The sequence below is a fragment of the Harpia harpyja genome, chromosome 3, assembly GCF_026419915.1.
Source record: "Harpia harpyja isolate bHarHar1 chromosome 3, bHarHar1 primary haplotype, whole genome shotgun sequence".
In the NCBI taxonomy this organism is placed as follows: domain Eukaryota; kingdom Metazoa; phylum Chordata; class Aves; order Accipitriformes; family Accipitridae; genus Harpia; species Harpia harpyja.
The window spans coordinates 73,216,517-73,240,612 of NC_068942.1; the positions used below are offsets into that span (position 1 = coordinate 73,216,517).

Genomic DNA, 24,096 nt, shown 5'->3' on the forward strand with positions numbered 1-24,096 from the left:
CTCCGATAATACAATACCGCTCTCAACTAGAAAGATTATTAGAAGCATTTCTTCCAGCCCTGCAATTGCATAAAGTCATTCTTTCAGAATTCAGGAATGCAGTTTGTACCTGTACCAATGGGGCCGTAATCGTGTCTATGTGAGATAAAGTTTGAAGACACTGAGTAAGTTCACAGAAGGTTTGCCTTGCCATTCTGAAACAGCATTAAGTTTCTATCTGTAGCTTCTAAAGAAGAAAAGGTAACTAAGTTACCTGGAAAAGGTAACTAAGACATCAAACCCATTTTCTGAGGATTTGGTCCACTGATTTTAAGTATATACATTCTGCAGAAAAAAATAAGAATATACGTTCAGTGATCTCCACTTGTCTACTCTGGGTACTGAAATAAATAGGGGGCTGGACAAAGAAGCATCTCCAACCTTGCCAGAAGAACTGAAGTTGGACTAAAACAGCAGCAAGCTCAGGTGCTGGGTGCTGAACTTGGCCAAAAGAATGACAGGTGTCTGGGATGAGTACTGAAGGGCTGTGAATTCTGAAGAGCTAGGAGGAATGTCAGGCTACTCCCCTCCATTATTTAGTCAGTTTTCAATGCCAGTATTACAGTTTTATATTTGCACCAGTTTCAGTGGTGATGTATATATAGGTAGTCCTTCCTAGAGTTTAGCTTGTGATAAAAAATCAATATTAGAAACAGGCAATACTGAACACCTTCACCATCAATCTGGAGATCTTCCAAATCTTGCAGACAGGAAAGAAGAAGAAAAGAAGATAAAAATGTGTCACACCAATATCTTTTCTGAAATTCTCATGCAGAAAAAAAAAAAAAGAAAAAAGAAAAAAGATGAATGCATATACATGGCAGGAACGTACTGAGCATAAATATATAGAATAACGCATTTTAATATACATGAAAAAGAGGTCAAGTGGAAGAAATAAAAGATGTTAGCTAGTTAAGGTATTACAAATGGGTAAGACATTTTGTCTGTTAGAGATTGATTTGCACCAGACTACATAATTAAAATGCCAAAGCTGGTACTGATGGAAGTCTGAGCCCTATGCAGAATGTATTGATGATTTCTACCCAGAGGAAACATGCCCAGCAGCACAAAAAAGTCTCATTCACTTAATTGGCACCCTGGATGGTAGGCCTAGGACTGAACATTACTTTTATAGCTTATGTCACACCACCCATGCGAACTGCTCAGCAGAGAGCAAAGAAAATGAGTGCCTTCAAGACTTCCCAGTGTAAACAGATTTCAACTGAAAAGGCTGTACTAAGAAAATTTCCACATTAGCCCTAGTGATGGTCCCTGTAGCTGTGGCATGTTATCCTGGCAACGTTCAGGGACTCGCATTGACTCTGTGCAGCTTCTGTTTTCTAGACAGAGATCTTCTCTATCCAGGATTGACGATACAGCCACACATATTTAAAGTAAACACACTTTGTGGGCTGCTGCTGGGGAATCATTTGTTAGACATAGTGAGTGCAGAGAGCCAGGTTCTTTGCCAGCGTGCGCTGACATAGTCCCTTTGAGCTGAACGGATGGACCCTGAGTTATTCCAGCTAAATGGCTGCTTCAGGCAGTGGATAAACGTCAGCATGCGAGGCACAACATACAAAGCTGTCTCGAAGGAAGTATTCCTTTCCACAACAAAATAACAAGACCAGGGCTGGATGCAGCCTCAGTGTGGAGGGAGGAAGATTTTGCCCAGCCCTTTCCATGCCATGTGAGGGAGAGGATGTTTTGTACTGTGTGGGGCTAGTGAAAGGGCAGAGGTACCTGTAGCCTCTCCCAAGTCAATCCACATTGAATAGTGGAACAGCACCATTTGGACACACATTTAAAGAATTCTTAGGACAACCACCTAGTATTAAATGAAAAACATTGTCTCCTGCAGAGAAAGAAACCAGAACACCGTGGCACCACGTTAGGTCAGGAATGGCAGTAATCACTGTCAGAGCTCAGTTTTCTTTTTTCTTGATAGATTAAAATAATCAGGAAAGAGGCAAAATAAAAGGAAATTGTGTGCAACAGAAATGAAAGCACACAACTGGAAAGGCCAGGAACAACAACCATGAAAAAAAAAACCTGGAGAAAGCAGACCCTTTGTAAACCCTGCACATTGCTGTCAGCAGAACAGTAACAGCCTTGCAACAGCAAAACCAATTTATTGTCTTGAGAGTGCCCTCTAGTGTAAGTGGGACCTTCGACCGTTGGTCTGCTGGGCAGAACTGGTCTATCTCATGGCTGGCAGAATAGTAACATGCTATGAAATTTAACCACGCCATGCTAATTTAAGAACCAGTACTGTCTGCCGTGCCAAGATGGCAGAACCTTGGCTTAACAGCAGCATACTTCAGGAGCCAGCCCTTAATCCTGCACATTACTGGTTTATCAAATGTTTTTTGATGCACGAACCAACTCATCAAGATGAGGGCACGAACTCCGTTGCTAACAAGTCATAGTAAAACGACGTGCACTTGCGAACAGATAATGTCTGAACTGGGTGTAGTGCTTTGATCCGAGTTGTAAACATGTTGTCTGCTAAGGCTGATGTGCTACGGTAGTATAGGAAAAGCAAAGGGTACAAAAGAAAGGAATCGGCCCTGAGCCATTCTAGTAAAAGCAGGTTTATTCAAGGAGGTTTTTTTAAACCTTCGAATCTGCATTGCAGAGCACAGAAAGAAGAGTACAGTGGGACTGAGTGCATAGGGTGCAGTGCTTTACTTCAGTCCTAACAGAGGATGTGTGTGCATCCTGATACTCCAGCGGACATAACATAGATTGCATGCTGACCCGCGGCCAATTACATCAGCTACTATAACATGTATTCCACTTAAAAGATTTTCCAGAATATTCCTTTCACCATTTTAGCATGAAAACATTAGAAAAGAACCAGTGAGTTGGCCAAAATCCACTCTTTTTGTATCAATACAAATTGAGAGCAGTCATTAAGGGAACTCCTTATTTAAAGTGGTGTAAGAGAGAGTCCTGCCTCTAGGTATTGTGTTTTGATTTCTTTCTAAATGGCCTAATAAGGAAAGAATAGAATAAATGGGGAATTTTTACTACAAGCACGTGGAGAGGAGGGCTTTGGTATAAGTGAAGCTGGAGAGAAAGATAAAGTATTTTTAAGGCCCTTCCAATGCTCATGGGAACCTACTGTTAGGCATTTGGAACAGTTTAAAAGCTAATATAATCTGGATTGCTATTTACCTGCCACCTGTTCCTAGAATGGAACACTTTAACTTGTTACAGTAAATGGATAAAGGTTGCTTACAAAACAAGGCATAGAGGGGAAGAAGTAAAACTGATGAATATTTAGATTCACAAAGCCAAATCAGCCATTGTGGATATTTTGTCTGACCCTGCCTAAAACAGAAGGCAGAATTTTCCTCAATTTGCTCTTTTTCAAGTTTATAAGTTCTTTTCCTTTTAAGAAAACCTCCAGTCTTGATTTGCAATGTCTGTGACTTACAGTCTATGATTTTTATTCCAGTCTACCTGTTTATTTCTAATTATGTTTTGGAGTAGTTGGAAACATTGGCTCACAGGCAAACATTTATTGTGATTTTCTTACAGATGGATCAGAAACAAAAAAATCTTAAAATCTGTAATTGCTTACTGGAGTATTTAAAATCTAAATCTACACATTTTGTAGGCAAAGCCTATCGTAGTTCAGGTCTGAATGTGATATATTTATTTAAATTAGTCTCAGTGCAAAAGGAACGCAATGCCAGTTCTTACAAAGGGATCGGTGTAATCCTGAGGACTGTATATCAGTAAACCTGAGGAAGCTTCTGGCAATTCAATGTATTTATAAGTACTCTGAGGAAAGGAGATGAGCAGTGCGGTATACGTATTTGCTGCATTATTGTTAAAAGTCAAATCCAAAAGCCAGCTGGGAAGAGCTGCAGCTGTGTATTTTCCAGGCTCTCACAATACCAAACGGGCAATAAATTGGCAGTGTCAGTAAGTATGCAGTACACGTGGGGGAAAAATAGCCTCAGTTATATACATAGAGTGATGGGTTCTGAATTAAGTGAGTAGCACTCAGGGGAGTGATGCTGTAAACCATTTATGAATAGTTCCCTGAAAGCATCAGTTTGGTACTTTAGTAGTAATCGAAATGACAAATCAGATGTTAGGAATTATCAGGGAAGGGCCCAAGAAGAAAACACCTTTAGATTTGTGCTGTCTGGGTGCATAGCATGCCCGCAGCTGGTGCACTGGCCACCCAGCTTCAGGAAGGACGTTAGAGACTATGAGAGGTATGGAAAATGATATCTGAGGCTGTCTGTACCCTGTAGCTTAGGTATGCTGGGTGCACTTGGTCACCTAGTCCTCCGCTGCCCAGAGCTCTTGGGGCACCCGGGGCTCCCTCCCTCCCTCCCTTCCCATGCACCCCAGTCGCTCTCCAGAGCAACAGTGCACGTTAGAGAATTTTCCTGTGCCGTGAACTGGGATGTGGCACAGGTGATGTGGATCGGGACACACTGCAAAGGAGTGCTTCAACATGGCAAAATATTTCATCTTGAATAAAAGATGGAGGAGGACGATATAGCAGACGTCTTTGTAGTCATGGATGTTATGCAGAGAGTCAACAGGGAATGGTTATTCATTACTTTTTATAAAACCAGACATAGGAGACACCCAGGGAAATTAACAGGCAGCAAACTGAAAACAAACCTGATGAAGCATTTTTTTTAAATAATACATTACTAAGTTATAGACCTTGCTAGACAAGATAAACAAAATGTTACCAGTTTTGAGAAGGGGACTGGACAAATTCGTGAAGAGTGGGCCTACTGACAGCAATTAAACATTAAGATCCAGATGGAAATTTTGGCTCAGAAAATTTCTGAACTTTAAACTGCTAGAAGCAAAGAAGGTGAACTATGGCCAGAGTCCTTCTGTGGCTGCCCTGACTTTCTTAGAGCACTGGTAGAAACAGAATATTAGGAAAGACAGACTTAGCGAGCACAGTCCATTTTGCTCTTTAAATTTGCTTACTGGAAATGGAAACTATTGAAAAAAAATGAAATTAAATTTTTCTTTGTTCTGTAAGTGACAAAGCTGTCAACCAGGCAATTTGTCTGTAATATTCACATAGGCACAGGAGAAGCAAAGGAGCAAGAAAAAGACTGTCATTTTTATTCTCTGCTTTTTTTTTTCACAAACACGTTTTCAAGGATAAACCAAAATCATCGTATTTCACAATTACCATTAGTGGTCTGGGATTTGTTTGGGTTGCTTTTTCACATTCAGAAGCTGCGTAATGTAACACATGATCTCATTAACTAACTTGGGAAGTTGTTAGCATTAATTTTCATGAGTGCTCAATGCCAGCAAGCTTTGCCAGATCAGATCTCAGCCTTTCTTCTAATTCCAAATCACCAGTGGACCTTCCTCAAGGCTTACTGCTATGAAACTAATAAAATACTCAGAATCATTCTGTTGGGTAACAAGTCAACAGACTGGCAGATGAACCACTTCCCTCCCTGTAGGATGCTAAGGTATGTTGGTACAGACCAGACAGAATTATTTTGCCTTCATAGCTTACAAATAGGGAATAGCTGGTCAGTAACAGATGTTGTTAAGTTTGGGGCTTGCAAAGCAATTAAGAGATGTCACTACCTGAGGCTGACTCAGCTGCAACAGAAGATTTCTGCATCTGCCCTGCAGTGGGGTGGTGGTGGCACATGTCAAACCTAATCAGCCCTCAGGGAAAGTGCCCTTAAATTTACCCTTCAGTGACAGCACCAGAAGCACTGCTGCAGCACATGCTGCTTACTTTCAAATCTACTTCATATTCTGACATGAGTGTTTCAGAGCACTCCTTCTTCACAAACAGAACAGCACTTTTAACTTTTTTCTTTGTATTTCACACCATTCTCAGACAGTCGAGTTCCATCCACGCTTATCCTATGCCGTGTTCATGAAACGTGTGATCTGCTGCCCTCTATCCTGACAGGGCTCCATCTGACTGGGATTACATTCTCATTCACCCATATTCCCCAGAGAGCTTCAGGGACATCAGAATGTATATCTAATGAATATTTACAGAGAAATTTCCTTAAAGAGAAAGAGAAGACCATAAGTTTTCAATGTGCAGTGGAAAATTGTCTGTCGAACATCTTTAAGCATGCCTTTGCAAGTGCATGCAGAAAAAGCCAAAGTAGAAATCTTCACAGGTAAAGAAAGCATGACAGGAGTCAGACTTTGGTGCTCAGAAGGGATTTTTGTGAATTACTGTGCATGACAACCGTAGCTTCCACTCCACAGACCACAAGCCTGGGCTGATCAGCTCTACAGAAAAAAAAAACCAAAAAACCAAAACAAAGAAAACAAAACCCCCACATTAACCTGTATGAAATCAGTATGGTTGTGCCTGCAAACTAGCAGCAGTTCAGCAGCTAGTGGAAGTATGGTTTTGGTGTTCACTGATGGAAAAATCACCCTTATACTTGGTCGTGATTTTGCCCAGAATCCTAGTGTACATACAGGTGAAGGTTTGAATTCAAAAACCTCTCTGGAAGAAATACAACTGTCCTGACTGATTACCTTCTTCAAATGACACAAAGCATTGCACCAGGGACACCACCACCAGTTTTAAAGGTCTTGTTTGCCCTGTGGAAAACAATGTGTTTTCAAAATATACATAGCAACCAGACTGACTGCTACTTGGAATTGAACACGACACTTTTGATCTGTGAAATGATACCGAGACTGCTGTAGACAGTTTACCTATAAATAGCAAATTAATTGTAGTAATTCCCGGTCACACAATGACAGCAGAAAGTCTCAGGGAACTCGGGTGATTGAGCTGAAACCGAGCATCAGTCCCCGCAGCCTCACTGAGCACTGCGAGTGGTGAACCCGCCCTCCCTGTTAGCAGGCCCTGGCCGGCCGGAGGTTCTCCAGCCTCCCGGCTGGTTTTTTAAAAAAAGTGAATTCTTGCACTTGCGCACGTTCTCGTTGGTTCTACAGCATTGAGACAGCTAGAGCTTTGGCAGGTGGTTTAAGTTTTAGGAAGAACTGGGTGGGCCCGAACCCAGACGTAACCCGCAGGACTTGTGGAAAGGAAGGCGAGTCCGAAACCACTAACGGGGAAAGAGGATTTATTGGCAAACCCGAGTTTCAAAACCTCGTTTCGCTTTGTCCTGCCGGGTTCTTCACACCAAGGACCAGACGCACGGAGGAGCGGACGACCTCCGGCCGCCGAGACGCGTGAGGAGCGGCAGGGCCGGCCGGGCGCCGCAGACGGCCCCGGCGGGCGGCAGCGGGCGCTCGGGGAGCGGCGAAAAGCGAAATTTTTCCTGCGGCCGAAGCGCTGGGCTCCCGGCGGGCAGAGCCGGGCGCTCCCGGCTCCGAAGTACCTCAGGCTGAGGAGGGAGGCTGCGGAGGGGCGGGGCGGGCTCCCCTGAGGCGACGCCGCCACAGCCCGCCCCGCCCATGCCCTCGCGCTTCCCCTTGCCGCCCCGCCATTGGCCCTGCGCGCCGATGACGCCGCGGAGAGCGGCCGTCCGTGGGAGGCGGCGGCGGGCCGGTCCCGCCATGCCGAAACGCTCCTGCCCCTTCGGGGAGGCGGCCCCGCTCCAGCTGAAAACCCGCGTGGGGCTGCGTGAGCTGAGCCGCGGCGTGCGGGGCGAGGAGTACCGGCGGGAGGTCTTCGGTGAGGCGGAGGGCGGGCGGGCGGGGAGGGGTGGCGGGAAGCGCCGCGAGCCGTCGCCCCGCCGGGCCGGGCCGGGCCTGGCCTGTGCCCGCAGGCCTCCCCCGCCGCCGCTGTCTCCCAACCTCCCGGGCCTGGCGGCGGGGTGTGAGGGGCGGGAAGCCGCCCCTAACCCTCCTCTCCCCTCTCGTCCCGCCGGCAGAGCGGACCCGGCGGCTGCTCTTCAGGGGCGCCCAGGCGTACATGGAGGGCGCCTGGCCCGCCAGCCCCGCCGCCGCCCGGGTGGTCAGCCGCTCGCCGGAGCCCGGCGGGGAGGCCCAGGACGGCAGCGCGGGGCGGCGGTGGAGCGGACAGCTCCTCATCGGCCACGACGGGAGACTGCTGAGGGGCCCCGCCGCCACGGAGAAGGGTGAGTGGGCCCGCCGCGGGCGGGGCGTCCGGCGCTGCCCTGCGGTGTTGCCTGGAGCCAGGCTGCGGGGGCTGTCCCCCCCCTCCCTAGTTCTTCTTTGTTGTATTTTTTTTAAAGGAAGTGTTAGATTTGAGCTTCGCTGGCGGATTTAGAAACTGTTGCACGTATGGTCTGCTGGAGAATCTCTCGGTGGTCTCTGCCATTGAGCAGAAAAAGTACCAACAAAGTTACAAGCAGCGGGCCCTGTGCTTGGGGCCTGCTGCCGCCTGTGGCTGTAACGCTGAGCGGAGATAACCACGCTCTGCAGTTCTTGGAACTTCCAGGTGCTTTCTCTGTTTTGCTGTAAAGTATCTCTCTTCTTAACTGCATCTTTTCAAAGCAGTTCCACCCGTGGGAGTTTCCAAAGCCTGTTCATCGTGTGTAAGAACTGCTGATGTCAAGGAAGCATGTACACAGTGCGACCAGTTCGTCTGCCAGAACTGCAGCAGGCTCTGCAGCTGCTGTAACACAGTTACCTGTTCTTTGTGCTCCACTATTGAGTAAGTGCCTTTTGAATTTTTAAGCTTATTTTAATTATATATGCCCTGAAAATTGGCTGTAGCCTATAAAGACCCAGCAGATATCTAGCTCAAACTGTCTGAAACATGGAAAATAAAATGTCTGCATGAAGTAGTCTAATCAATCTTAGTGCAAGTCTCGTTTAGCTTTTCATTTAAGTGTTCTAGGAGGCAAAAATTCCACTTGCTTTCCCACCAGCAATAGAGTATGCTGGCCAGTGATGAATGAATGCACTCCCAAGGAATAATCTTAAGTTTTTGCCATCATTGTTAACAAATCTATGATATGAGTGTGCTGCGTGGGAGTCCCGTGGTTACAGTTGATAATGGAATAGGATGGCATTCTTTTTGTTATGTTCCAGAAACAGTAGACACACTGACATTGTTTCTTTTGGTTTTCTCCCCCCCCCCCCCCAGTTATGGTGATGTGGGAGAGCAAGTTCTCTGCAATGGTTGTTCAATATTTCAAGTCTGAAACTTGATGAAATGGCCTTTATGGCTAGGATGTCCATAAATTTCATGAAGTCTCCTCCTTACGGCTGGTCAATTAATCCTTTTAGCATGTGAATTAATTATGGAATTTCTATGTTTTATATCTTTATATTGTACTTTTTAATATTGTAGCTAAATAAACTTTTATATTTTGAGGCTTTCTAGATTATTTCGGGTCAACTTTCTCCTTTTCCCTAGTTGTGATATGCCTATCTGGAAGGGGGCCACTTTGTGCTCTTACCTGGTGTTCCTTATGTGATACAGAATTCAGAATATTCATCCAGTGTCTCTCCACTTGTTGCTCATGTTAGGACACACTTTTGTGGGATCAGAATAGAAATCGGTTGCTCCTCATGTGCTTTCAGGTGAGTGTAAATCTATTCTGGACACACAATGTTTTCTTTGTGAGCTAACTAGGAAAATCAGCCAGGCCTGAAGGTTTTTCCAAGCAGAGAGTTTGCTGATTTCTGGTCAAATTTTTTTAAACCGTCACAAACTTCTTATGATTACTGACAGCTTGGATGGTTTTAATTGTTCTTTCCATGGTAACTTTGATAAAAAGAACAATGGTACACCAGGCTTAACTTCTCAATAGTTAAGTGTCAAAGACTAATTTTCCTGTACCCTCCTTGCAAGGTCTTTCTTGGAAAGCGGCTTGTTTGTATAAGTTTATCATCTCCACTGTAAACTTCATATTGTCCTGAATACCCACTCAAAAATAGCTCATGAAGTGGTCTGAAAGATGGTCAGCACTGAAGTGTACATCTCCATAAACTAGCTCATTCTTCATTTTCCTTTCATATCACTGCAGAGACCAGTTTGCTGAGTATTGTTTGTGCTGTAGGAGTGAGACTATCATTAAGTACTACTGCAAAGCCCCTCAAAGTAATTTGCTTTTACTATTTTTGAAAACACCAGACTTCTCGTTTTGCAAGCCAACTATACGTAAGACAAAACTACAGTGGTCTTCATCTCAGGAAAACGATGACTTAAGTGGCTGATTTCAGACTATAGGAGAAAAGGAATAGAGCTGAGAGAAAAAAGAAATTATCATGGCACTCATAGCTAATACTCAGTTTCCCAAATTATTTGCCCTGAATTCCCAAACAAAGTCTGCCACTCATGCTTCCCAGCCTTCTCAACTGTGATTAGTGTGTTTTGCGTGAGGTAACATTTTTTTACCTATTCCCCTCCACTCTAGCCATTTCTATTTGAAGACACTGAAAGGCCCTTGCAATGCAAGTTGAGGGACATCTTTATTTGACACACTTTTGAAAGCATACTGGGTATTTTTACATTTCAGAATACTGCAACTAACCAAAATGGAACAGTAGATGCAAAGGGTGGGGTGATAGCTATTGCTGAAGAGCAGTACTTTTTCATAGCTGCACATTGGACGGCTTTGGATATATGAGCCACACTGAGGTACAAGATGACATTTTTTTTCTAGCCCCTGTGTAATACTTTGTATAACTACACAGAGACACTTCAAAAGCATTCGTGGCCTTTAGGGTATCCTGGTGGGAGGGGCAGGTGTCACCTCACTACTAAATCAACCATCTGTGTGCTAGCCTAGTGTGCCTGATGGATCTGGTTTTTTTCCCTGTTCTGCATGCTTTGTAGCCAATTAAAATGGGAGTTTGCTAGTTCTTACTCCAGTCTTGATTATGAGCAACTGTAAAATGTATCTTGTCCTCACCCCCAAAACAAACAGAAAAAGTCGTAAGTCAGTCAGGTGAGCTAGTAGTGGAAGTATTAGTCAGTGTGCAGTAATTCCACAGTATTATCTATCTTTTCAAAACTGTAGTAGATTAAGGCAGATTGATGCCAGATCTCTGGTGCAGTTCCCAGCTGTCAGGTATCATAGGGTAGATGAAAATGTTGCTGTGGTAATCATCTTAAAACACAGAGATGAGTTTTATGAATGGGAAGAATCTGTGGGTTATTGCATTTAAATGTTAGTTTTAGGAAAGAATTTTAAAACTTGGCTTCATTTCATATGAAGCCTTAAGCAGTGAACAGAAATGTTTTTCAGTCAAGCATATTTTTCAAACTGAAACCTTCAAGTATGTGTCTGCTTTTTCTCATTCTCTCCTGACGGTGAGAGACTGAAAATACTGTTTTACTTCTAGGCTCCTGGAGAGATGAGACATGTTGTTTACAAATGATTTGTGTTTCAAAGTAGTTGATAAATGTGGGGTTTTGGCTCATTTATTCACTGCTGTATTTCATAGAAAGATGTCCTCTGTAAACAATGACATGGATTTCATGGCTTAAAGTTCTTATTTGTTATCCTCTAGCCTGCTCCTTGAAAGATGGTTGTTCATTAGGACAGATACCTGATGCGGAGTGAAGAGCTGGGAGAAGGAAAAAGCAGGAGGGGAGGGCTGGTAAAGAGGGGTTAGTGGCTGGGAGGAGCAGGGCAGGAGGAGCACAGAACAGCGTAGTCAACTCTTGCACAGGGATGGTGCATCACACATGTAAGAAATGTTCTTTAGTGGGTTGCCAGCTGACTTGCTTCTCTGGCTTCAGAAGGTGTTAAAAACTGCTTCTCATGTGCTTGTATCTCCCAAAAGATTCAAATATTATTGAGGAAAGTTCCTGCTCTAGTCCTGCAGTTCTTAGATGAACAATGGGAGGTAGGATTGGGGACTGTTTTTAAATCTTTATATTGCCTACAGGAAAAAACTATGGGAAGGGAAGAATCTTTGGGTGAGAGGTCCAAAGATTTTCCTCTTTGTCTAATTTACTCCTACTCACAAGGCTTTGTATGTTGCCACTGGTCAAGGAGCTGTACGTTGGGTACTCCTAGGACTGCATAGGAGAGCCAGAGAAACTGGTTTATTAATTGAGCAGGAAATTATTTTTTATACTGAGCTTTGTTGTTGTTATCATATGTTCTTCCCCTCCTATTCTGTGCAAAGTGTCAAAATTCAAAGTTTGCCTGGTGTTCAGAGGGAAGGAGATCCTCCGAGGAGCCAGCATAATGTTGGGTGAAAATATCCTACGGTAATGATTTTACAGACGGATGAGAAACTTCTTCTGAGGCCTGTATATCATTACTGGTGAAATAAGTCTCCAAGAGCACAGTTTTATGTCTAAAAGGAAGTCAGCTGATCTGATCAGGGTAAAACAATTTCTTTTAAGCCTAGTATGTGAGTAAATACTAGAAATGTATGGTTTCAGAGACACCAGATATTCCTTTAAAGACAGTCTAAGGTGGTAAATGACTTCAGTAGTCTCCAGTATCTACAATCTGCATTAGAACAAAACCACACAATATTTTGAAGAACTTCAGTAAAAAGATCAAATACACTTGAGTTACCTCCTTCAATAGCATTTATCCATTACATGCATCCCTCATAGTAATGTTGTGTTCTTGGTGTGTAGATCAGATTTAGTGGTTACACAAATAACCTTAGTCCTGTGTGCACAGTAATTCCTGGATGCTTTGCAGATCAGGTCAGAAGCCTGTTTGCTTTCCAAGAGAAAAGTGAGCCATTCTACAGATGATCCAGACAACCTAAAAAAAAAAAAAATTAAAACCCAAAAATCTTAGCTCAGGACACAAATCTAACCACTGCCATTGTGTGATCGGTACATCTTTTGTTTAATACAGCCAGCACCTAAGCCTCTGCTGCTCCTTTTGTTTTAGTGTCCTACACATTTGGACCTTGACTTGTAGCCAATTCATAGCCTTTTAAAAAATTTTTTCTTCTTTCTGGGCAGGTGATAACTAGATGCAGTTGTATTTTATCTCAGGACAGGGCACAAAAACCAAGTTATTTGGGTGTAAGCGAAAGATTATGTCCTTTTTTTGTTTATGAATATGGGCAAGATATTTATGCTTTGCTTCTGTGCTATATTTGCTACCATCGGCTGTGAGATACTAAGATGTGGCAGCAGTCTACAAATGGTTTAAGTCTTCTGAATCTTTTCTGAACAGGCACAACCAAGAAGTAGAAATGGAAACTTTATCTTTGTCCCTATGTTTGTTAGGTCTGATTCTTCTGAAAACACACAACTAGCGTCAAGGTGAATTGGTTAGACAACAACAAATGCCAGCACTATGCAAGTAATACATACTTCTGTCTTTCTCCATGCAGGACCCTTGTAGTAGTTGCATGATGGTTTTGTGTTTTGACAAGATCAGACTGTATTAAAAAATTGAATCCTACCAAAACTTAACTACCATTAAACTCCTACCTATGCTGTATGTGTACAAACTTACATATACTACTCCTCTGTAATTTTTGGTTAGTTGTAATATTGTTTCATCATGGCAGGTGATGCAACTATTAGCTATTTGTGCCACCTTTACCTTCCATCCAGATTCTGATAGTGCTGACTACCTAGGTGTGAAGTCCTCACTCAGTGCTTGGGGAAACTCCAGTTAGTATAGAGTGTGGCAGTATATCTCCACAGTTTATTCTGTACACATCAAGCTTGTCCTCTGTTCTATGGAGTAGTTTACCATCGATTGTTAGACTAAGCTTAGATCCCAAGCTACTGTAGAAATGTGTGGGGTTGTCCAAGCGGGGGGGGGGGGAAACTTCAAACCACCCAACAGAAGCACTCTACTGATGTGCAGAACAAAACTGCTACAGCAGCACTAAGATTGTATAGCCAAACTTTGTAGCATAACATTGGGTATTACAGCTTTGCAAATGTGAAATGAGAGGATTGGTGGGAGGCTCTTCCAAGAGACTGTCTTTCTTCCAGCAGGCTTTTGCATGAGGACAGGTAAGGTTAAGAAAGACCACGTGTACTGTGATGTTGAGTTTCCTTGTGCTGTTTCTTCCACTGTCTTTAGGGTTTTTCATTACTGAATCTTACAGGGGAAGGTAGCAAAGCTTTGAACATTGTGTTTTGTTCATTTTGAAGCAAATTGGTTAACCTATTAAAAGTAGCCAAGAGGCTTTAGAAAATGTTAATGCTTCTTTAAAAATAAATAGGAGCTATGTAATTCAAAGACCAACAGTGCTTGTGGATAGAAAATTGGAAGAAAATGATTCTAAATCTTACTTTCTATTTTACATTAATAAAATTGCAATAGAGTGAAAGTGATCAGACACTGTATATTTTATAATATTTTAATGACTATCACAGTTATGTATATAACTCTTATTTCTTTTGTATAGATACTTTATTTCTAAAGATACTGAAATACCATAGTTCTTATAGTTGATTGCATTTTGAACTGCTACCATTGTAATACAAGTTTTAATGATATTTGCTAGTGTTGTGTATTCTGGGCTTTTGTTGTTTTGTTTTTTTCCCTTAGGAAAAGCTGCAGCTGGAATCAAATGATTATAGCTTACACTTTAATTACAAGTTTTTAGTTCTTGTGGTTGTGATTTCCATTAAAACCTAGTGATAGATGTTATATTACTTATCTCTTGCAGAGGTTATTATTGCTTAAACATTTTGTCATTGTAGGATTTACTTTAAACTTTAGGATTTATTTAATTGTATTTGCTTAAATTGTTTTACTCAAATGTAATAGTTCTGCCCTTCTCATTTGTTCTGTTGTCACTTTCTCTGTAAGATATGGATGTTTTTCTGTTCTTTCCCTGACAAATACAGTTGTAGGTAGTGGGGCCAGATGTCCACTTGATAACCTGCACAGCAATATCAAAATCAACATAGTATCACCAGGTACTATCTCGATCTGTTCTACATACATATGCTCTTAAACTTGCACTGAAGTTCTGAAAACTGCCAGCAGCTTCTTGTGCAGAAGTCCACTTTATTCTGATTGGAAGATAAAACATAACCATTCATCCTACCTTTTCAGCAGAAGTTTCATGTTGTAGCCACAGGGTGGCATCACTATGTTAGTTTTGTGTAGATTGTTACCCAAGTTCTTAGTTTTTTTCTCAAGTCCTCACAGCTTGATTGATACTATTATAATTGGACTGTTGGGAGGGGTAGGGAGGGCTGGTGTCTTAAAATATCCCCCTCATAGATCTGTAGGTCCAAAACAAATGTTTCCAAAACAGAATTTTTTTATCCAAAATACTTTGTACCATTCATAAAAGATAGCCTGAAATTCAAAATGGACCATTTTGCTGTCTACAAAGACAAAAGCAAAATGTAAATCATATGCATAAACATAAATTGATCACATTTTTTCTTTTGAATTTTAAGGTATCAGTATCATAAACAAGGATATTTATATGCCAGACAATATGTAAGTTATATCACTCTTTTCTTAAAAAACCCAAATGCCAACAACAACAAAAGACCCCCCAAACACCCACATTCCACATCTTGTTGCAGTAAATTAACGTATCACACGCAAGTTGCTTCTCATAAAGATGTGAAAGTATGGTGATAGCTATGCCAATAGTAGGACTGTAATGCTGGACTTTGAAATCTACTGGAGGGTGCTGAGCAAGCCAGCTAACGTCACTAGAAGGCTGCTGTCCATCACCTTTGAATGGCAGTGGCAACTGGTGGATGGTCCTGATGACTGAGAAAAGGTGAGGGTTATGCCATTCTTTGAAGACAAAAATTTTGGGAATTATGGGCTGGTCAGTCTGACCTCAGTCCACAGGAAGATTATAGTGTGAATCCTCACAAAAGCTGTGTCTAGGACTATATCCAGACACATGAAGGGCAAGAACATAACTGGGAACAGTCAACACAATTTAGAAAGGGCAAATTATGTCTGACCAAGCTAACTGCCTTTTCTGATGAGATGAGCAGCACCAGATGAGAGGAGAGAAATGGATGTCATTCACCTTGACATTAGCAAGGCTTTCAACGCGGTCCCTGAAAGTACCGTTGTAGAAGCTCTATTGGAGAGGTGAACTGTAAGGGGTAGAAGCTTTGCTAGACTGTCATACAAAGGGCTGTGACAGGCAGGGCAAACCCAACCAGCAGCAGATTACTAGTAGTATTGCTCAGGGGTTGTTACTGGAGCTGATGCTGTTTGATGTCTTTGCTAGTGACCTGGACGATGAGATAGAGCAGACCCTTGGGCAGTCCCTGGATGATGCTGGGTTGGCGGCAGTGGTCAGTACCTGAAGGGTGGTGGACAGGAGCCTCAGCAAGCCATAGCAGTGGGCTGGCAGGGGCCTCCTGGATTTGGTGAGGGTAAGTGCAAAGCCCTGCTCTGGGGACAGAGTCATGCCATCCATAGCCCAGGCTGGGTGCTGATGGACTAGAAAACGGCTTTGCAGAAAAGGACCAGGGTGTCCTGGGTTGCACCTGAGTCAGTGTGTCCTTGCTATGGTAAAGGCAAACTGCTGGGCTGCATTAGCAAGAGCAGAGGCAGCAGGGTTCCCCTTGTGCATGAGATCCAGAGCTGTTACTGTTGCACACGGAGGCTTTAGTTGTCCTGAAGACCCATACAGTGCAGAGAGACAACGCTAAGGGACAGGAAGCCTGGAGACTTCCACTTCACAGATGGGGCATGTCTGTGGCCTTCAGAGTATCAAAAGCACAAGTATTTTATGATTTTTCTTGGGATTGCAAGGCTCTGTATTCATGTATGGTGCTTTTGAATACACTTGGGAATTGATAGTACTGTTGAAACCCTTCAGCGGCCTTAGACCTGCTACATTCTTCTTCTGTTCTCCTGAGCATTGATTACTGCTAGTCAGAAATGAGGAACTGGTAAAAGGATATGTGGTCTGAGTGTGTCCACTCTTACATCCTGTTTACTCTGCTAGAACTACTGATATGATGAAACTTACTCATATCCTTAAGTGTTTTGGTGGGCTGTGCTGTAGAGTGCAGCACTTCGCAGAATATAGATTCCTGACCCTAAAGAAATAAATAATTAAAATTTCAACCAAGTAGCTTACATACAAAAATTAATGCACTTTTATGTATCTTAGTCCCACTGATTTACGTTTTAGGAGCTTGATTCTCCCACGCTTTCTTGCACTGAGTAATACCTTGCTAAATGAGTAGTCTGATTGTTCTGATTCCTCTTTCCATGATAGCAAGATTATTTACTGCCCCAAACTAGATTTTAAAATATTTTTAAACCCAGTGAAAACAAGCTTAGAGACCTGGGACTGTAGTCAGTTTGGACGAACAGTATAAGGAATTAAAGTATAGTGAAATGTAAGGCTGAAAATATATAGTCAATGTGCAAGTTTTCATGGTCTCCTCACAAAGGTTAGAAGAAACCCAGCTGAAATACTTCCTTTGTACCTTGTTTCATCAGAAGATGAGTGGTTTAACTCCAGGTTGTTCTGGAAGTCCTCACTTTGAAAATGAGAGAACTTAGTCTCAGTTGGATATAGTCACATGTATTGCTACTTTACAGAGCTGGTTTAGGATACCTGTGTATTTAGACAGGTCAGATTTTCACATGAATGCAAGAGCTTTCTTACTCAGCCATTGCATGGAGTAAAGAAGTTCTGTAGAAAACTGCTTCATTCATGTGAATTCTCATGAGCACTGTTGAACACAAGCATCTGTAAGTCTGGAAAATATCCTGTGTTCCTCACCTATCCAATATTGGAGTGCACTGTCTTAGTGAGACCAAGAACTAGAAGTTATTGTAAACCAGGTTAGAGGAACTTTCCCTCTTTACTGGTACAAGTTGTCCATTCTTTGTTTACTTCATGCACTTTCATGTATCTATGTATTTGTGTTTAGGATCATTGCTATAACCTTTTTTCCTTACATCTTTTACTGACTTTGTCCTTTCTGTGCTGATGCTACTGATACGGATACAGCAAGAGCTTGCGCACTTCTGTTCACTTTAACACTAGTAAGTTTTCCATTTGTGGAAATTGTGCTGTCCTTGCTCTGCTGAAGAGTTCATCAAAGCTCATGATGCTTCATTGCTGCTGGTGCTTGTAATCTGCTGCAAAATGACATGATTTGGGGTTCTTTTGTTTTTTCCTTAGTGCCAGGTATTGTCTTTGGTTGTGTTTTATAGTGCAAGTGTAGCTTAATATGCAAGAGTTGTGGCTTTGAGCTGTATCTGAAATGTCTGTAATATTAATTTCACACATAGTCTCTTCTGCCCAAGTTGAATGAAAACTTTCATAATAATGAGGGCTTCAGAAACAAGACTACTCTTTAAAGTTTAGTGGTATACATCACTTGGACATGAAAACTAGTTCAAACCTCAACACTTGTTCTCTGTATTTTCTCAAGAATTTCAGTTCTTGTGAGGCTTTTAACTTTATTCCTCCACTCAGAATGTTTTCTTAGTTTGCTTAACTCATGCTACCATCTGTTGTTCAGTAACTACTCAGAGCCAAGACGGCTGATGGAGATCTGAGTTCTCTTAGATCAGCACTTGGCACTGTGAGCTTTTTCACAACCCAACAAGCAGTTCCAACAGCTGCATGCATGAATCACTTAAGTTATAGTACCCTGCAGCACCCTGTAAGAATGGGTTTTGACAATCTGGTCAGATACCACACAAGCAAAAGTGCTATGAACTGAGCTCCTTGGAAGGTGTGACATAAATTTAAGATCATTATTTTGATACTTATTTTAATGTAATGTGCTCTAAAGTTTCATTACTCTTCAGAAAGCTTTGGGAACACCTAGATTGCACATAAGAATTTACCATTAATTTCCCCAAAAATTCAGTAGGCTGGAGGGGGGATGTGTGCGTTTGTTACAGCAAACTATTCTGACACGTTGCTTATGGCATTTCATATTACTGAGAGACAGTTTGCCCCAGCAGTAGAACTGCTCTTCACGTGCTTTTGGGTCAGTCTATATTTAAAACTGTCTCCAGCAGTATTTTATTTCTGTTGTTTTAGTCTGGTTTGCTTAGCTGTGGATACATTCTTGATTATGCTGTATGTTTATTGAAAGATTTGGTATCATAGAATCATTTAGGTTGGAAAAGACCTTTTAAGATGATCGAGTCCAACCGTTAACCTAGCACTGCCAAGTCCACCACTGAACCATCTCTCTAAGTGACACATCTATATGTCTTTTAAATACCTCCAGGGATGGTGACTCAACCACTTCCCCGGGCAGCCTGTTCCAATGTTCATGTACTGTTCTTCTGCAAACACTACAAAACATCATTTCATTCACAGTTTAGCAAGCTGCAAGAGCACTTTAAGGTTTTCAAGAGGATAGTGTAGGTTCCTTGTTGCTTTCGTAGCACTTAGCTGACTGCACCAACACCAAGCCCAAAGGACTGGTGTACATCAGCCTAGTGTCATTGGGCAAACTGAGCTATGCAGCTGAGGATCTTGTCCTGTGTATAACTTGTGTTACGCTCTAGTGTTATTATTTGTTTAATGATAACCATTGCTTTGGCTGAGTATTTAAACCAAGGCCGTTCACAAAAGAATTTATGGCGTCCATATGTTTTTATTTCACTTAACTGCCTTAATAAGGGGTGGGGGGGAAGCACTATGGAGGTTATATTGTCTTGATTTTTATTTTGAAGCTGCATCTGCAAACTAGCTGGAGCCAAGCAGGGTAACTATAGGATGGGACAGTATCATCCAGGAATAGAGTGTTGAAACTTCTTGGGCAACTTTCACAGAGCTGCCTGGCAGGACTTCCCCCCCCCAGCTCCTTGTAGAAAATTAGATCAGTGGGTACCCAGGGGATAATGAGGGATGGGTGCCAGAGATGGAAAGCCTCAGTGGTTCTGCAGGAGGATGGGAAAGGACATGATTAATTCTTGTGTTCTAAGAGTTTAACCAGTTTTGTTGAGTTGGACTGCAAGCCTTTCACACCACTAGAAAAGTGGTCTTGGGATGTACAGTCTGCAGACTGAGGCAGTGAACTTGAGGATGCTGAAGAAGGTTGGTGTTAAGTTTCCCACATTTTAAAGAGTTCTTAAGAGTTTATAAGAGTTTTTAAAATAATATGTAAATGTCTTCCATCAGCAATTTTCAGTTAATGTCTTATCAGGGATTTAACTCTATTTTTATAGAGACCTCTGGGTAAGTTAAACTTGATAGTTCATCCCACAATGAAAAGATAAGCTAGATAAAGGGCAGAGAAATGGTCTATTTTGCTTTCCCCAGCTTTCTGACATTTATCAGCTGGAAAATGACACAAATTTAGGGATGCCCTGGAACAGAAATGGCTGCCACTCAGTAAGGGATGACCAGATTATTTTTTTGGAAAGCAACTGACTCCACACATTCTTATTTCTTTAGTAGAGTTAGAAGGATGAAAGGCACTGGGCAGTTACCTCCTCTTCATACCCTAGTAATTTCTACTTGTGCTTCTGGAGCAGAATTGATATGAAAAATACCAATGGGAATAGGGAATCACTTTAAAATTCAATGGGAGACATTCTCTTTATTTTGGTTAGGCCAGTATTTCATGCCAAAATACACCAATCAAGATTCTACAGGAAACTTAGGGATTTAGGTTCATATAGACAATGTAATGTAAAGTGGTCCTACAGGTTTGGGTCAGATGACAAAATTCAACTCGCCCAGCTTTGCTACATTAAGGAACTGTAGTATCCAAAACAAGCTAATACACCCATCCCTAAAGTCAAATATTTGGTTGTCTTCAGTATTTTGTATCTTCTAGTAAAGTCACCCACACCCAGACCAGTCCTGACCCATGCTGGTGCCTATGGCCAGGACTTTCTCCCAGGCCCTGTGCCACACCAGATAGTGCTGATGGGAAGAGGAAGGACTACACTACAGGCTTTAACTACCATACCTCCTTTTGCTCATTAAATCTGCACTTGTCTGAGACACCAAGGTTAAGAGGGTCTTGCAGCTTCCTTTCATTATTTAAAAGGGAGCTTAACTATATATTGAGTCTCTGAAGTCTCCACAGTGACCCAAGGAACATCCAGCATCAGGACACTGCCCAAGATAAAGTAATTATTTAAAGAGATACTATGTCAGTTCATAACACACCTCTAGAAAGGACTGCAGAAGATCAGAAACAGGCCAAGTCGGCATAAAAAAGAATGAGAGGAGGAGGAAGGAATCCATTGTTGTCTGCTGGGAAGAGAAGGGAAGGAAGAAGGTGTCATAAGGAAAAAGGCAAAATAAAGAGAACTGGAATTCAGACAGAACTGACTAAAATAAGGGAGTGGGGACAGAACAGAGCAGCCTGGTCTCTACAGGTAACGCCCAGCAATCTGCATCCAACCTCCGTGCAGCAGGGAAGTGAAAGCCCACCTCCATGTGCCAGCTTTTTTTCTGCTCCCAGGAGAGGAGGTCTGCTCTGCAGAAGACAGACAGATGGCATTGCCATTGCCTGTGCTCCTGTGGGGGATTTTTCCAGATGGGGAGTTGGAAGCTTCTTTGTGCTGCTACAGCCTTCCTCTCCAGCAGCCCTCGAGTGCTCGGGGCCTCCACCAGTCTGCGTACCCGTATCATATGCTACCCAGACATGTGCGCACATGCATCTCAGTACTGTGAAAATTTCAGCTGAACCTGTTAGAAAAATAGCTGTATTTATATCTAGGGTTTTCTTCATATTTGAAAAGTATCTGTGTTGACTTTTCCTTTCTTGTAACATGCACCTGTGTTTTTACATTCTCGAGAGATTGCTAATAAAAACCGAGTTACCAGCAGTGATCTGAAAAGAAAGTTGACACGACTGTTTTGCAGAGAGGAACTTCAGACAACACTGCATCACTCACACACTGACTTCATCAGTCAATCTCAATGCCTTCCTATATTGTTAGGGTACCTCTTGTACCTCTGACAAAGCACAGGTGTGACAAGTTTCTCAAAGTTACCTGGAAAAACCACTGGGCAGCCCAGGAAGCATCACCCTCCTCACAACTCAGTGAGTTGCTTACTAGAATTAAAAAAAAAAAAAAAAAAAAAAATCCATTTTAAGTAACAAGCAGCTACCTTTGACCTCACTTCCTTAACAGATGAGCAAATGAGCACAGAAAGTAAAACTTTGGAAAGGTAATGTGATTTCAAGTTTTACAATCAAGTAAAGGGAGATAATAAGTTTAATCCCTTTATCTTAGTTACACATTAAATTTATGACAACCTCACCTGTGTAAATAAGTACATTTTGTTCTGCTTTCTTGTACTTCCCTTCCTCTTCAACTTTCCAGTCTGCAGTTGAACCAAGTGACCTTTTTTTTTTTTTTTTTCCTTTCCCTCAGTTTCAGTTTATGCTCATTACTGGACTGTCAGCAGGTATTCCTGTCTTCCTGTTTAGTTTCATTTCCCCCAGTAATATCGGAATAAGGAACAATTGCAGCAGCTGAATGTATCATATGGAAAGCTTACTATATGCTGCAACCAGCTTAAGAATAGTATCACTCCCTTTTTCATTACTGAAGTTCATTAAAGGGCTTATGTTTTGATCTTTCTGCACATCCATAAAGCCTTCAAAAATCATTGGAGCAATTTATCAAATACATTTTATAAGTTCATTAGCTATTTAAAATCACTCAAACACTGTATCATCTCCAGGCCTGTGTGGGGGAAAAGATGGTGCAATTGTTCTCCAAAGTAAGTCACATCTGCACTTCACTAAATTAAAAATAAAAAGCCAATTTCAGCGTAAGGAGCCCCTACAGCACAGACCTTGCCCTCAGCCATGCCGGTGCTCCTGATTGACTGAGGCACTGCTGACATGTGGTGAGCTGCTGGTTCAGTTCTGTCAGGAGACCAAAGCCAAACTGGCATTTTCAACAGCAGTCAGCAAACTGGAAGCATATATAAATCCACAGGGTACAGCTGTGCAGCTCCAGGTGCAAGCTACCTTAAGGGAGCTGGCAGCTCCAGCCTGCACTAGAAAAAATTCTGAGTGACTTGTGTCAGACGGGTGAAAAGAACATTAAAAGGAATCTATTCTGGGCATGACACTGTGGAAAGGAAAAGCTGCAACCACCAAAACCAAGCAGAGATGGAAGTGCCTGGTGGTGATGCTGTTAACGCAGCCTCTCAGAAACAGCCAAAGGACCCTGTTAGAGTGCAAATGCTAATGCAAAGCAGACATCATCCTTCACCTGAAAGAGTAATCACTCAGGGTTTTCTCTCCTAGTCATGCCAGGAGGAAACCTAGAATATCCAGCCTGCCTGCAACCATCTCAAGCAATGCAAGGGCAAAGTGACAATATACTAGAATAGAATGTACTCTTCATATCCCTGAGAAAATTACTTGCAAAACTGTAATGCAATAAAATGCATATCAATTCAACAAAGATACATACTTTGCTTAAAACAGTAAGTGCAGTGAACTTGGGATGACCAGGGCCAATGACATAAAAGAAAATGAGAAAAATGCAGGATTTGTACTACTTGGAAGCATCTCAAAGCAAGGCTGGTGCCGAGTCACATAGATTGTATGACAGTAGTAGAGAGGTTGTGTCAGTCTGGAAGTATAAATACATACCAGAGATGATAGTAAAAAAAAAAAACCATGAAGAACCTCCTTCACTAAAGCACATGATCTCAAATCCAGGACCTAAATCACGGAATAGACTCACAGACTCGTTGAGGCTTGCAGGGATTTCTGGAGATTGTCTAGTCCAGTGCCCCTGCTCCAAGCATGGTCAGCAAGACTTCCCCAAAGGAGTCCAATTTGTTCCAATCACTGTACTTCAATAAGATGAAGGAAGAACAGCACTACTGTTTTTTCTTTTTTTCCAAAACAATATAAAGTTTAAAAATGTATTTTATGATCACTTTAATCCAATTTCTATGAATTCCCAGGCACTGTGCTGAAAATCACAATCGCTATTTTTTTGTTCTGATACAGGTTTTCTCAGTACTACACAACAGTTTTCTGGCTAACAGCATCAGTACTGTAAGAATACAATAGTGCAAGGAAATAGATATGGTGGAGTTTACAAATAACTAAAGATCACAGCATTTGGGGTAGGGATTGTGCCTCCTCTGTTTCTGTGAAGAATTTTCACTCCTGTACTCAGAATAATTACAGTATCTTCTGTGGGATGAAAGTTATGTATTATTATAAAAATGTGCAGAATTTGAGACCCTCAGAAAGACAGCAACCGCCATCTGTGTTGTCATTATCTTCTTGAAAGAAACTCAAAGACCTGA

General features: G+C 42.1%; 1 protein-coding gene and 1 long non-coding RNA gene across 6 annotated transcripts; one reads left to right on the forward strand and one right to left on the reverse strand.

Moving 5' to 3' along the window:
- Positions 1–7,505: 7,505 nt before the first annotated feature.
- On the forward strand, positions 7,506–14,519 carry SIVA1 (SIVA1 apoptosis inducing factor). Of its 5 annotated transcripts, none has more exons than XR_008234588.1 (5): positions 7,506–7,678; positions 7,878–8,084; positions 8,467–8,623; positions 9,332–9,498; positions 10,437–14,519. XR_008234588.1 is itself a non-coding variant. In XM_052783353.1 (4 exons), the coding sequence occupies exons 1-4, from the start codon at positions 7,507–7,509 to the stop codon at positions 9,390–9,392; spliced, it is 597 nt and encodes a 198-aa protein (XP_052639313.1). In that variant the 5' UTR covers position 7,506; the 3' UTR covers positions 9,393–14,519. The 5 variants fall into 5 exon arrangements, 2 of the variants coding, with proteins under 2 accessions (XP_052639313.1, XP_052639315.1); XR_008234589.1 differs by having other exon boundaries at positions 12,089–14,519; XR_008234590.1 differs by having other exon boundaries at positions 14,418–14,519.
- Positions 14,520–20,075: 5,556 nt separating this feature from the next.
- Positions 20,076–23,133, reverse strand: LOC128140026 (uncharacterized). The gene is made up of 2 exons (XR_008234591.1): positions 20,713–23,133; positions 20,076–20,668 (listed from the first exon to the last, which is right to left on the reverse strand). It is a non-coding gene; the product is annotated as an uncharacterized LOC128140026 (long non-coding RNA).
- Positions 23,134–24,096: the final 963 nt, after the last annotated feature.

What these genes read in the sequence shown, in the direction of transcription:
- SIVA1 (XM_052783353.1), top strand. Translation starts at nt 7,507, where the DNA reads ATGACGCCGCGGAGAGCGGCCGTCCGTGGGAGGCGGCGGCGGGCCGGT. An exon ending in GTACCGGCGGGAGGTCTTCG is followed by an intron (nt 7,679 to 7,877) that starts GTGAGGCGGAGG and finishes TCCCGCCGGCAG; the next exon opens with AGCGGACCCGGCGGCTGCTC. An exon ending in TCTTTGTGCTCCACTATTGA is followed by an intron (nt 8,624 to 9,331) that starts GTAAGTGCCTTT and finishes CCTTTTCCCTAG; the next exon opens with TTGTGATATGCCTATCTGGA.